The sequence below is a fragment of the Emys orbicularis genome, chromosome 4 (assembly GCF_028017835.1).
Source record: "Emys orbicularis isolate rEmyOrb1 chromosome 4, rEmyOrb1.hap1, whole genome shotgun sequence".
In the NCBI taxonomy this organism is placed as follows: domain Eukaryota; kingdom Metazoa; phylum Chordata; order Testudines; family Emydidae; genus Emys; species Emys orbicularis.
Window position 1 is genome coordinate 32311005 of NC_088686.1, and position 13891 is coordinate 32324895.

General features: G+C 41.5%; 1 protein-coding gene across 1 annotated transcript in view; it reads left to right on the top strand.

The window, feature by feature from the left end:
* CCDC88C (coiled-coil domain containing 88C) overlaps window positions 1-13891 on the top strand; it is a 126949-nt gene that overhangs the window by 95843 nt on the left and 17215 nt on the right. The window contains exons 16-22 of the mRNA XM_065402640.1: window positions 392-516; window positions 1833-1974; window positions 2756-2944; window positions 3584-3745; window positions 5688-5965; window positions 11036-11179; window positions 12885-13071. Of these exons, the coding sequence (XP_065258712.1) occupies window positions 392-516; window positions 1833-1974; window positions 2756-2944; window positions 3584-3745; window positions 5688-5965; window positions 11036-11179; window positions 12885-13071 (1227 nt within the window). The remainder of the gene's footprint in view (window positions 1-391; window positions 517-1832; window positions 1975-2755; window positions 2945-3583; window positions 3746-5687; window positions 5966-11035; window positions 11180-12884; window positions 13072-13891) is intronic.

Genomic DNA, 13891 nt, shown 5'->3' on the forward strand with positions numbered 1-13891 from the left:
GCAACAGTGATGCTAATGGAAGCATCAAGAATTAAATATAAATTAGCAAAGGCCAAAATCTGAAGGAAAAATCCTTCTATTTTATTTGAGAAAACTACAAATAGAGAATGAAAATAGATTGCTGTTTAAAAACAAAGCATCTGATTCTCCTCTCACAGTGATGTACAGTGCAGCTGCTCTTAATTTACACAGGTCTGAGAGAAGAAACAGGCCACAAAAAACGAGTGAGATCCTGACCCCACTGAAATCAATGGGAAAACTCCCTTTGACTTTAATGGGGCCAGGATTTCACCCAATGCCTTTATCATACGTCAGGGTTTTTAAAATCACTGGTACTGTGTAATTATCACTGTCTTCTGTATGATGGTTAATGATGTTAGTTTTGTTACAGGATTTGGTCCTTGAAAAGTTAAAGAGCCAACAGTTGTCTAGTGAAATGGACAAACTGAGCCAAGAGCTGGAGAAGATTGGATTGAACAAAGAGCTGCTGCTACAGGATGATAATGGCAATGACAAGTGAGGAAACTGAGCTCCTTTAACAGTGTAACTCCATAACTCCTTAAACCCTGCTAACTACAGCCTTTTGCTTTTTTCATTTTCACATTTTGTGCCCCTCCCACTTCCACCCACTCGCATTGAAATCATGGTTTCATGTCCTAGACAAGAGAGACTACATGAAACCATTTGTCTTAGATTTTGTTTTCTAACAATAGCAAAGCCACTGTAACAAGTCTTAATGGAAATCATGCAGGCAGGCGACCACAGATGGGTGTCCTGTATCTGCTTGAAGGAGAAGTGAATTCCAGTTCAATGTGCTGTACTGGTGACATTAACTTTGTAAAATCATTACATAGCTTCCTACTGCAGTACATTTGGATTACAGCTGTTTTGTGTCCCCCTATAAATTTAGCAGGTGGAGAGTAGGATTCTGACCTCTTTTACAGTGAGTTATACCAGGAGTAACTCCAATGAAGTCAAAGGAGTTTATACCCGTGTAGAAATTAGTGTGGGTTCAGAATCAAGGCTTGCATGTACATATCCACTTACCAGTTTTCTATTCACTTATCTTCATGAAACCTACTTCTGGAAACCCTTCTGGTGATTAGTGTCCTAAGTTTTGCCTTCACTTGAGAAGGGAGGTGGTTTTTAGATTTAAGATGGGTAACCATTTTTGCCACCTGCTAACTGTATTTATAGTTGAATTCTGCTGGCAAGGTAAAAGATGTTGTATTTGACCATTATCCTTTATATGGTGCATTCCATGCCTCTAACATTTAAGTGGTGATCCACCAGATGTGAAAATAAATACAAGGTGTAAAGGTGTGGCATGGAACATCCCTGATGGGCAAGTCCTATAGAATTTAACAAAAAAGATCTTCTTTCTATAGGCTTTTTGAACTATCCTATAGAATTGAATGGATAATTATATCCTTAATGCAGAATTTTGTAGGGTTGGGTTTCCCCCGAAGCGAAAGAAATCCACAGCAGGGATATAATTTTCTATTAAATTTTACAGTGTGGTTAGGAAGAAAATTAGAAAAGTTATTCTATATTGAATTCTGTAGTTTTTGTTTCTTCTATAGAACTGAATTGGTTTTATCCCATTAAAATCTGTTGAACTTTCCCATAAGCAATTTTTTTCCTCCTTAGTTATCTTTCAATTTACTTTTGTCCAAATGCAAAAATATAGAGTAGTGATGGAAACCAGGTGTATATAAGAGCAAATACATGTAATTATGAGATATATGATGTGGGAGAGAAATGTCTGCAAGCCAGATGGGTGCATGTTTTCCAGTGACAAATGTTGGAATGTTGTTCTCATTGTCTTTCAGCAAATATAAGATTCTGGAAAGCAAAACTGACTCTGCATTAAAGACAACACTAGCCATTAAAGAAGAAAAGATTGTATTGTTAGAGGCTCAAGTGGAAGAGTCTCTTAACTTGAATCAGCAGTTGCAGAATGAGCTTAATACGGTAAGAGGAAACTCCATTTTAAGGTGTAAGGTTTAGCTATTCTATAGGTTGGCATGGTACATGCATTTTTACTCCAGAGAAACAGATAGCAAAAAAAAAACCCTATTTGACTTAAATGCCTTCTTCTATCATATCCTAGCCAATAATAATAATAATTAATAATAATACCGGCATTATTGTTTTTTTTGAAGTCCGGGATGAGATTTTCAAAAGTGCTCAGGTTTGGCTTAGTCCTGGTTCCTTTAGAAGTCATGGAGTTTTACCACCATCTGCTGTCTCTTGTCTTATGTTTAGATTGTAAGCTCTTAGGGGCAGGCACCACCTTTTTGTTCTGTTTGTTCAGCACGTAGCTCAGTGGGTTCCTGGTCATGACTAGGGCTCTTAGGTGCTACAGTAATACAAGTAAAAATAATAATCTTCAATGAGAGCAGAGTTCTGCCAATGTTGAATGCTTTTAAAAATCCCCACACCAGGTATCACCTTTATATTATTATTATTTATTAGGAGGCAGGGAGTTCAAGTGGAGAGGGCACCTGACTGGGAGTGAGGGATGTGCATTCTTTTCCTGATTTATAATTTCACCTCTGTGTCTCACTTTCCCTATCCATAAAATGTGAATAATGATACTCCCCCCCCCATCTTTTATAAAGTATCTTGAAATCGTGAGAAAAAATTCTGCATAAGACCTAATTATTATTATTAATGTTTTATTTATTTGAGTGTGCTGCAATTACTTTCCAAAAAGCCAGTTTTACAAGCATATTTCTTGTCTACTTCACAGATAAAGAAGGAGTTTGAAGTTCTTAAGCAAAGTCAAGAAGATGGGCAATGTGTGCAAAACTCATTAAAATCTCCTGCAGAAAAACTTATTTCCAACCACCAGATGAAAGAGAAATGGGAAACGGGACACCGAGAAACAACAATGGAGCTGTTGAAAGTGAAAGACAGGGCTATAGAGCTGGAAAGGAATGTAAGTCTTCTCCTTCAGAATGCGGGTATAAGGCATTTGGGGATGTTTGTGTCATTTTTTAAAGTAGGAAGCAACCCCGAGCTCTGTGTATTCAGAGAGGATCAATGGTACAATGGTCAGAGTGCTAGCCTGGGACTCAGGGGTTTGATTCCCTGCTCCACCACAGGCTTCCAGGGGACCTTTGGGAAGTCCGTGCTTCAGTTCCCCATCTGTGAAATGGGGCTGATAGCCTCACAGGGGTGTTATGAGGATAAATACATTAAAGATTGTCAGGAGCTCAGATACTATGGTAATGGATCATACAAGTACTACAGTTTGGAATAATTTTATCATTGCAGGGGAAATTTACCCATGTGCAGAGAACCAACACCAGGCCTATGCACCACTTAAGCCCTCACCTTAGGGGCTATGTGGGACTTGCATGACACATGGGTCTTGTGCTGTCCTCTGTCTAGGGGTGAATCTTGCACCATAACATCTATTTGACCTTTGATTTAATGCTGTGAAGTATTTGCTACTAAAACTTCATGGCTTAAGGGGTATCAGAAGTTTTTTCTCACCTTTGATAGGGCTCTAAATAATCAGAACAGCTGTTGAATTTTTTTCTCCCCCAACACTTCCATTCTATTTCTCTGTTAGAATGCAGCCCTCCATGCTGAGAAGCAGCTGCTTAAAGAACAGCTGAAGCATTTGGAAATGCAGAATGTCTCTTTCAACAATCAGATCCTGACACTACAGAAGCAAAATGTCTTCCTTCAAGAGCACAACACTGCTCTGCAGACCCAAACAGCCAAGCTCCAGGTCAGAAGAACCAAATGCCAATGTCTCAGGAAACTTTGGATTTGATTTTAGTTGTGTAGAGAGGATGGAAGCTGAGAAGGAAGATTTCAGTGTTGACAATAATTAGATGGTGCTGAAGCAAGGGAATTCAGATTCAGATCTGAATTTCCTTCAAATTAAAAAGGGTTTGGATCCAAAATTTCAGCCTTGGCTCATCACTATTAAGAAATTGCTATTTATAGAACTTGGGAAGAAGTAATTACCGTATATACTCGTTCATAAGCCGAATATTTTTGGTAAAAAAATGAGGCATCAAAGAGCAGGGGTCGGCTTATAAACGGATCTACACCAAAATTTGATGATTTTAAACTCTATGGAATCATTGAATTAAATATCTAATACAGGGATTGGCAACCTTTGGCACGCGGCCCGCCCGGGTAAGCAACCTGGTGGGCCGGGCCGGTTTGTTTACCTGCCGCGTCCGCAGGTTCGGCCGATCACGGATCCCACTGGCCGTGGTTCGCCGCTCCAGGCCAATGGGGGCGGCAGGAAGTGGCGGCCACCACATCCCTCGGCCTGCACCGCTTCCTGCCGCCCCATTGGCCTGAAGCGGCAAACCGCAGCCAGTGGGAGCCGCGATTGGCCGAACCTGCGGACGCGGCAGGTAAACAAACCGGACCGGCCCGCCAGGGTGCTAAAGTTGCCGATCCCTGATCTAATACATTGTAGTTTTGTTTACCTGGAGCATCTGCAGGCTCCTCAGCTCCCTGTGGCTGCGGTTCGCCGTTCCCAGCCAATGGGAACGTCCCACGCCACTTCCCGCAGTTTCCATTGGCTGGGAATGCAAACCGCGGCCACAGGGAGCTGAGGGGCTCCATGCCTGCAGACGCTCCAAGTAAACAAAACGTCCCGACCCGCCAGCGGCTTACCCTGACGGGCCGGGAGCCAAAGTTTTCCAACCCGTGAAATATAGGGTCGGCTTATGAAAGGGTCATACAGTTTTTGCTATTTTTACCTATCCATTTTTGGGGGGGGGGGGGGGGTCAGCTTATAAACAAACGGGCTAATGAACGAGTATATACGGTACTTATCCAGTTTTGCTATTCCAGCTAGCCTATCATATATTCCTTCTAAATGTTAGTTCTTTTTTTCTTTTCCTATTGTGTCCCAGAAAGAACTTTCCCCGGGGAAGTGAGAATGAGGCGGCATATCCAAATCAACATATTTCAGTTTTCAGTCATTTGATTTCTTGATGAAAAATCAGAATTTTCCATGAAAAGCAGAAACTTTTGGAGAACAATTTCATTTAATTGAAAACCCAATTTCCTATCGAAGCAGTTTCAATGGAAACTTTTTTAACTAGCCCTACTCTGCCCTCTACTTCAACTTTACTTTCTTCCACCTTTTCAACATGCACTTTACACCAGTTTAGATTCACTTAGTCCTACTCATAAGCACGTGGTCACCACAAAGCCAATGTACCACGTAAGTACCAAAAGTGATCTTAACTGAGATATAGATTTCATACTGGCCCCCTGCACAGTGGTGAATTTCATCCCCACTTGCATTAGATGAAATTAACAAGCTTCCATTCAGTTGTATACAAACATGGAGCAATTTCAGTTCTTGTACACTCTTGTCAGAGTTATACATGGGACCCAAATGTTCCAGGTTACTTACCTTTCACAAATCTAGTCTTAATATTGCTGTACCAGCTTTGAGATTGTCTTGCTACAGGACAAACATTGATCTCACATATGCCATGACTTCATATCCTGTACATTACCAGTAATACTAAAAGGTTGCTCAAGTGTCCTTTCCAAATTTCTTCATATTCCCAATAACTGTATAAGCATCTTTTGTGTATGTTTACCCACGTCTGAGTGTATACTGCATAGCATGTCTGTGGTGTGTACCAGCATTTGTATATAAATATAATTACTTTTTATTTGAGAAACTTTAGGTAGAAAATTCAACCCTGAGCTCCCAGAGCACTTCACTGATGGCCCAGAATGCTTTACTCCAAAACCAGCAGACAGCTAAGGAAAATGAGAATGAAAATCTACTGAAACAGAAGGATCAGCTAAAAGCTGAATTCGAGTCACTGCTGCAGGACCACGAACACTTTGCCTCACTGCATGAGCGACAGTCCACAGAATATGAAATGCTAATAAAGCAGCACAGCTGCCTGAAAACATTGCACAAAAATCTGGAACTGGAGCACAAAGCTCTTGGGGAAAGGTATGAATTTTTAAAATACATTACGATGTGCTGAATAGTCACTAATAAGGGAATTACAGTTCAGCAGTACCCAAGGGAATTGCATGGCTAGTGTGTGCTAAGTACTCATGTTGCAGATTTCTATTTTCCTTTTTGTTCTCTGAGAGTAGACATAACTAGCATTTCATTAGAGTAATTCATTGCTTCTGGAAGCCTTCCTTCCTATTCTTACTTTCATCAAGGGGTTAAGATTGGAAACATAATCGCCTGCAAAGGAGTAGGTGTTGCAAGAGGGTGAATTTGGGAATTACCAAGCACGTGCCTTTCAATGAAATGTAGGATCCTAAGTGTCTAAGCACTCGTGAAAATGGGACTTAGGATCCTTGATCATTTAGGTACTTCTGAAAATTTTGCCCTTAATGTCTTTAAAATGTAGACCCTTAAAAGATTTCCCAGGTCCTGTTTTGTGGTGGTAGAGTCACAGGGTAAAACCTCTAAATCTGCTAATTAACTAGCAAAGTGAGAATGATGCGTATCTTGAGAACAATATTGTGAAACAATATGAATCACTGAGAATTGTATGGAGGAAAGATCTGGATTATTGTGACAAAAGAGGTTGTCTTAGAGCAGTGGTTTTCAACCTGTGGTCCGCAGACCAATAGGGGTCTGCAGAATAATACCTAATATTTCCAAAGGAATCCACACCTCCATTCGAAATTTTTTAGGGGTCCACATATGAAAATAGGTTGAAAACCACTGTCATAGAGGCTATGTCTGCCCTGCAGTTAAACACCTGTCAGGAGGTCACAGAACTCACGCTGTGGGACTGTTTAATTGCAGAGTAGACGTTCAGGCTCGAGCTGGAGCCTGGGCTCTGAGATCCTCCCACCCCGCAGGATCCTAGAGCCTGTACCCCATCTCTAGCCCAAACGTCTACACACCAGTGAGCCCGAGTCAGCTGGCATGGGCCAGCCGCAGGTTTTTCTTTGCTGTGTAGACATACTCTCAGAGGCCCTGTTGGGATAGATATAAATTATATTCTTTATATTTTTTTGTTTTCCTTCTACTTTTCACCATCTGTGCCATTTAGGTGCTTCAGTTTGCACAATGAAATTAGACTGATCTGTTTCACTTTTAGTTGCGAGTCGTTTTCACTTTCTGGTGATCGTGTATTCGTCTAATACTCGAGAATGTGTTTTTCCCACTCGCTGCTCTAAAGGAAAAAAAACAAAATTTTAATTTTAATGTTTTGATTATTTTTCCCAACATATCTGTATTTTTATATAAAAGCTAAACTTGAGGCTCAGATTAAGTTGATAGTGTCCTAGGAAGTGGATTAATAGAAACTTTTCTTTCCTAAACTTGAAGGATCTGGCCATACAATGTGCAGCAGGATTTGATAGGGTACGTGCTGGGATGAAAATATGCATTAGAGCTGTATGACAGGACAGCTCCCTGACAGCTAAATGAGCTATAAGTGATTACACAGGCACCATCCCTGCTTGCTGTGTCTTTCACAGGCTGATTAATGGTTCCCACTGATGTGAGCCTTGCCTTAGCTCATCACACTGCTGTGTGCAAAGACAATTTGCTGACTTCCTTGTTTTCTTGATGAGTATCAATAATTAAATGGTTGCAGCCTGAGGAGTCAGTGGTTTGCTGAAAAATACGTTGTTGTCACTGATAAGTGCTCTGATCATCATTGCCTATGCCGGTGATAATGTTTCAAACTCTCTTGCCCCAACTATTGCTGGGACGTAACTACCAGTGAAAAATGCTGGCATGGAAACAGATGGTCACCTTTTGTGTACTCAGAACAGACTGATTTAGGCAGTTTTAAGAGTAGAATGCGCTTCTCCATAATCTCATCTCATCTCAGGTCAAGTTGGGAAGATATTAGTCAAGGTGATTTGTGTAAGGCCAGCCTGTATCTTTGTTCAGCTGTCAGAAAAAAATATGCATGTCTTTTTTTTTTTTTTTTTTTTTTAATCTGTGTGCAACATGGGGCACAACTGGCTGAGAGCAGTCCGGGGAGGAAGTTAGCAAAATAGCAGGCAGCAAAGTCATCTGTTTTCTTCTGCTACTCAGGAGGTATTTAACTGATGACAGGAAATTTCTCACTTTCACCTTCAACTAGGATGCACCACCCAGGAAGTGCACACAAAATTTGTAAGTGCTCCTCAGCATGTCCAATAGGCATGAAGTAACTGTCTACTCTAGAACATGTCTGGACAAGGTTTCTTTGTTCCAGGCAATGGGTTTTTTTCTCAGATGATGATCATGAATATAGATCCTAATCCCACCACATAGGTTGTATCTAAGTTCAGTGAAATAGTCTGCCAAAGCCTAGCCATACACAGAAGCTGTGGGTTTGACTTGGCAGGGAAAGGAGTAGTTGACATGTTACAGGGCCTCTATTAAAAACAAAATTTTCTTTATGCTGTCGTGTGTTTGGCTGGCTTGTGCTGAGAGGAACTGGATCCATCTGCATTTTTTGAGTACTTTGGATACTACTTATTACTAAGGAATCATAATAACTAGCCACCACTGCTAGAGATTACACAGTTCTGTATGGCTTGCTGTGTAGAAACCTGTAATCCATCACAGATATTGAAATAACTCTTCCCACTGGAGAAAATAGGTCCTGCCAGGCAGGGTTACATGCTGCAGGGACTTGCATTATTAACTTACCAAGGCTGGTTGGTAATCCTGCTTGTGGGCTGCTTCTGCATATGTTTCTCATCATGGCTGTGCATTTTAAAAATGTTCTCAGTCACAAATATCCACTCATAGTATCGGTACAAACACAGCAGCAGCAAGTGGAAGCCAAGTAATATTGTCAGAAGGAGTGTAGAGGAATACGGCCATTCAAGTCCTTGATCAGTGTGGACTGAATCAGTACTGGGATGCACTTGGTCTGTGCCTAGAGTGAAATCTTCCCACGATTGGGCTGGCACCAGTGCTACACCAATGGTGGGGATACTAGTGAAGACTGGCCATTGACTGATTTACCTGTAGATTGTCTAACCCTGCTCAGAGTTGGACACCTGGTGTAAAGCTGCTGGTTGCAAATCTATACTAGTGCCAGTCAAGCTGCAGAAACACGAGGGCAGTGATAAGAGAGTTTCTGAAAGGCTCCATACAGACAAGGCCTTGATGACCTCTGTCAGGATATTGACGTAGAGCTGGTTTGGTCAAACTCTGGGATTGACATGGGCTGTCTTTCGAAAATAATTCTTGAAGCCGGACATAAGTCTCAACTAGAGCCAAGATGCAAAGGCAAAGGATGAGGTATAAAGAGAGGGGATTTAAAAAAAAAAATTTTTTTTTAAATCCATAAATGTTTTCACAGAAGAGAAAATAATTATAGAATCATAGGGTTAGAAGAGACCGCAATGGTCATCTAATCTAATCCCTAATACCTCAGGTTTACATGAGAAACTATCCCCCACATTCAGGATCTTCCATTCATCATGTGGATGCTGAATGCTCAGTATTTAAAATGTCCTGCAGCTGAATGAGAGAAATAAACAAGGTTAATTCAACTCCATCACTGCCCCTGGTGATGAATAGTAAAGAGCAGCCTTTTGTCTGGTAGACAGGTACTCCTCTGTGAGGCGGCTCACTGGGCTGGAATTTGGAACAGGCTGTAATGTGACCCCTGAGGGAGAGGGATGGTATCCTGAAAGAGAAATAACTTGGCAAGAGTCAATACATTTGGTGCTGCTCTCTTTCTTTTGTTTTGTTTTTACTGTTTACTGTGGCTGCAAAGCAACTATCCTTGGTCTGCTTTCGCCTCTCTTGAAATGAGAATTGCCAGTGCCTGGTTGGATGAATGCAGTAGAAGTCTATTTGTTCACTGTACCTTTTTAATGTACTTCTCTATCCTGTTTGGCTGCTGTTTTGACACTTCTTATAACAGAGTTCTTCCATGAATCACAACAGATATACCTGCCCCAGCAAGAGCATGGTATGGGGGTGAAAATCTGCTGTCCCATCTCCAGCAATGGTTGCACACCATTGTCACACAAAGCTGTGCTAAGTCAAGACACTGGTCATTTCCACTTCACTGAGCCAGATTCCTATATAGTCTACCCCAGTTTATGCAAACGTAAACCTTGACAAAGGACCCCAGCTGCAGAAAATCCACCTGAGAACAACTTACTACAGTGCAAAGTGGCCATAACCTGCCTTATGTCAGGGTGGCAGTAAGGGACTAAGTGTGTTATCTGAGAAATGGGCAGCCATGGCTTGGAAGGGGCACTCAACCCCCTCATCCATGCCTGTCTCCTTTAGACATTAGGGAAATTGTTCCACCGTGCCAGCAGGGTCAGGAGAGATGTCACTATAAAGCTAGGTATCCTAAGCACAGAGAAGACACCACTGTGCCTTCTCACTCCCTTCCTCACGCCCTTGATGGCTCCACAGGCAAACTGAACAAATCAGGAGGTGAAATAGAATGCTGCAGAGTGGAGGCCTCAGGGCAAATAAACCCCTGTGCTACCCTCTGGGATTTCTCATTAGCAAACAAGCAGAACCATTTGAGCAACCACTACAAAAGGCTACAACACTTCAACAATACTCCATTGGCACTTGTGTCATGATCACATTGTCTGCCTCCTATATATAATATTTGAGGGTTGATATAAGTAGTTGATTTCACTCCTTTCTTGTTTTTGGCTGCCTCTTTATGCTCTGCACAGATGCTTTGGGACCTGCCCCTAGTAATTGATTCTGAATGGTGTGTTGGAGTAAATGGTTCAGCACTGTCTGGGAACCCTCCCTTTAGGTTTCCTTCACCCCAGAGAAATCCTTGCTTTGTACCAGTTGATCAGGATGTACAGTGATCACAGTTCTTACAACTTGCATTTCAATTCAGTCAAAAATATAATTGTGCAGCCTCCCTGTAGGATTATACACTAGCCTGAATTCACTCACTCACTATAGATTTCTTTTGAACTCAACTAAAAATATATATATTGAAGAAGTCTTGTTTTCGGATAGATGCATTTTTATCTACTGAGAAATCTTGTGCTAAAGGAATAAAATTTTGTAGGCAAAGCCCAGAAGATGCTTATTCGTCTCTTGTAGGTTCAACAGTTTAGTAAAACACAAGGCAGAATTGGAAGAATTGGAAATTGTTCTAAAAACCGAGAGAGAGGTTCTGCAGCAAGAAAGGAGAACAAATGCAATAGCCACTGGAGAAAATCAAAAGATGAGAGAAGAACTGGACAGGTATGGCTGCTTGGAACTGTGTTTTGCATATATTAGTAAAAATTCAGTCCTATGCAATATAGACTTGCTCTAATCCACTGTTGTGCTAACATAAGGTTCCTGGAAGCCTTCATCAGTGTGTCTAGTCATAACAGAATTTCTGTTCCCTAATAGCTCTGTTTTGTTAATCTGCTCATGTTTGCTTAATCGCTGGTAGATAATCAGCTTTCTAATAATTGTAAATGGGTACTGTTAGTCAGTGATTCAGATGTAGTCTGCTGCTGTGACTTGCACTCATTCCAGATAGGCTGGGGCTATGGTTTTTGTTTGCATGTGTATCTGTTTTATAAAGGGTCTACTGACCAAATTCTGTGCTGATTTCTGGCCATTGCAATCTCATGAAAATCCAGGGGATTGCATGGGGCATAAATCAATGTGGAATTTGCTCCATGGTGGGGAACAGGAGGAACATGCCTTCCAATTGTTGAGGAATCACTAGAGGGTGCTTTGTTACAAAAAGTTTGTAGAAGAAATGTTGTATTCAGTGTCAGCTGAAATTGCTACCCAAATACCCAATATTGTCTCCCTTACATTGGTAACTATATTATTTCTGATTTGTTCTCGTGGTCTGGTGCCAGGAGTTAAAGCTCTGATGTTCCTTATTTTAAGTTGTAATAGCCTGTCCAGACTAGCAACACTGTCAAGGCTTAAGTACAAGAACTAAACATGGTTTAAAAGTGGGCTCAGTAGTTTGTATACTCACTGGGCACATTTTAAACCATGCTGGAACCCACTGAGCAGGTTTAGACAAGACGGTGATAAAAATGTTTCAGGTTGGTAGCACTACAGTTGTGCTACCAGTGAACCTGCACCGTTCAGGCGGGTTCATGGGGAAATTTTAAGAAGTAGCTTGGTGTAAGCAAGACCTGAGGCTTTATGTCTACATCATAATTTGAACCATGTTTAAAAATCAAACGTTCTTTGAGTTTGCTGAAGATATACCCTTATGCTGTTCTCATGGAATGTAGGTTATTGCACTACTGCTGTGCAAGCCAGGGTTCTCTGAGCTTGCTCTTTTCAACCATGGGTAATTTTCCTATGTGGACAGGGCTTGGGAACAGTGTCCCAAAATTGCAGAGGGTTGGGGGAGAAGTAGGTTTGTTTGCTTTATTTGTCAACAGAGTCAGAATTCATTCTTTTTTTTTTTTATTTTATTTAAAAGGCATCCAGGAATAGTAGATATTTTTAGCATTACTACTGACTTAAAAACAAACAAACAACCAAGTTGTCTAATTTACTGAAGTATTGCAATGTCTATGACATACAGTGCACAATAACACTTACATTTCATGCATCAGGAAAATAAATTCCAATGGATAGTTTTTACCTGTGCCCAGTGGGGCTGTTTTTACATCAGAATGCTTTTAAATGTATTTTTATCGTGGAAACTTGTAACCTATCCTAAATGCTTAAGTACCAAAGAGGGGTCTAGGGCAGGGCATTATGCTCTGTATTCTTTTCCTTTCAATTCTTTTGTAGAGATGGAACATTTTGTAACACTGTCGGTGCTGTAGCAAACATGTAAGATACGATCAAGTAAAGATATGTTTAAAAATTGGCCTTGACAAATTCAGTTTAGATTTAACAACCGTGGCTCAGCATACTGGTATTGTGGCTTTCAGTTGTTGATTATTATTTGTAAGCTTCCTGGTTTCTTCATTTTCAGGGTAAATTTCTTGCATAGCCAGCTAAAGGCAGAGTATGAGGGGCTGCATGCACACACTAAGGAGCTGAAAACCTCATTGAATAATTCTCAGCTGGAGCTGAACCGCTGGCAGGCTCGCTATGATGAACTAAAGGAGCAGCACCAGTCCATGGATATCTCCCTGACCAAGCTTGATAACCACTGTGAGGTGAGCATCTAGCAGCAGGACATTTTCCCAGCCTCTCCAAAGGGGCCATCTCCCTCTATGTTAAAAGGGTGTCTGTGCCCCAGTCCTTTGGAAATTGTTGACCTTGAGCTCTAAGCAACAGAAGAAAATCACCTTCAGTTAAGTTTTCCGTTGAAATGGAAGCCGGACTTCCAGCTCAGCTGCCTCTCATGCCGCGCATTTGCGTTATTACTTCCGAGGCAGGCACATCAAAGAGGTGATGCGCTGTCCGTAGGGAAGAAGATTTGGTTACGCAACACTGAGTAGCAGGAAATTTGCACTGTAGATGTTGCTCCTTGGGGAGTATGTGTGGTGTGGGCTGGGGCAAGGCAGGAGAAAAAGGCTTTCAGAGGGGGCTAAACCCAGAGGCAGGAATTATTTGGAAGGTGAAGAATCCTCTGACCTCCTGAACCAGCTACCCCTCTACCACCTTCCTGTGCTGCTTGCCCTTGCAGTTGAGGACCCTGGCTTGAGGACTAGTGTTTTGTCCTTAACCCGATGACAATATTGAATTCTTCCACATGATTGAAACAGTGACAGCCAGCATGAAGGAACTGATAAGACCAAGAGTACTTGCCTGTGGTAAAAGTTGTATATGGTTTTATTTACCAAAATATGAGGGAGGGGGAGAAATCCAGTTACCCCTTGGCCTTTTTGGCTTTGAATGAGTTCTAAACTACTGGCTAAAGATCCACTTCTGTTGAGTTGAATTTCCTACCACATCTTTTTAGGGCACAGTCCTACAAAGTACTGAACACCCTCAGCTCCCCTTGCTTAAGTGGGAGTTGAGGGTGTCCAGTGA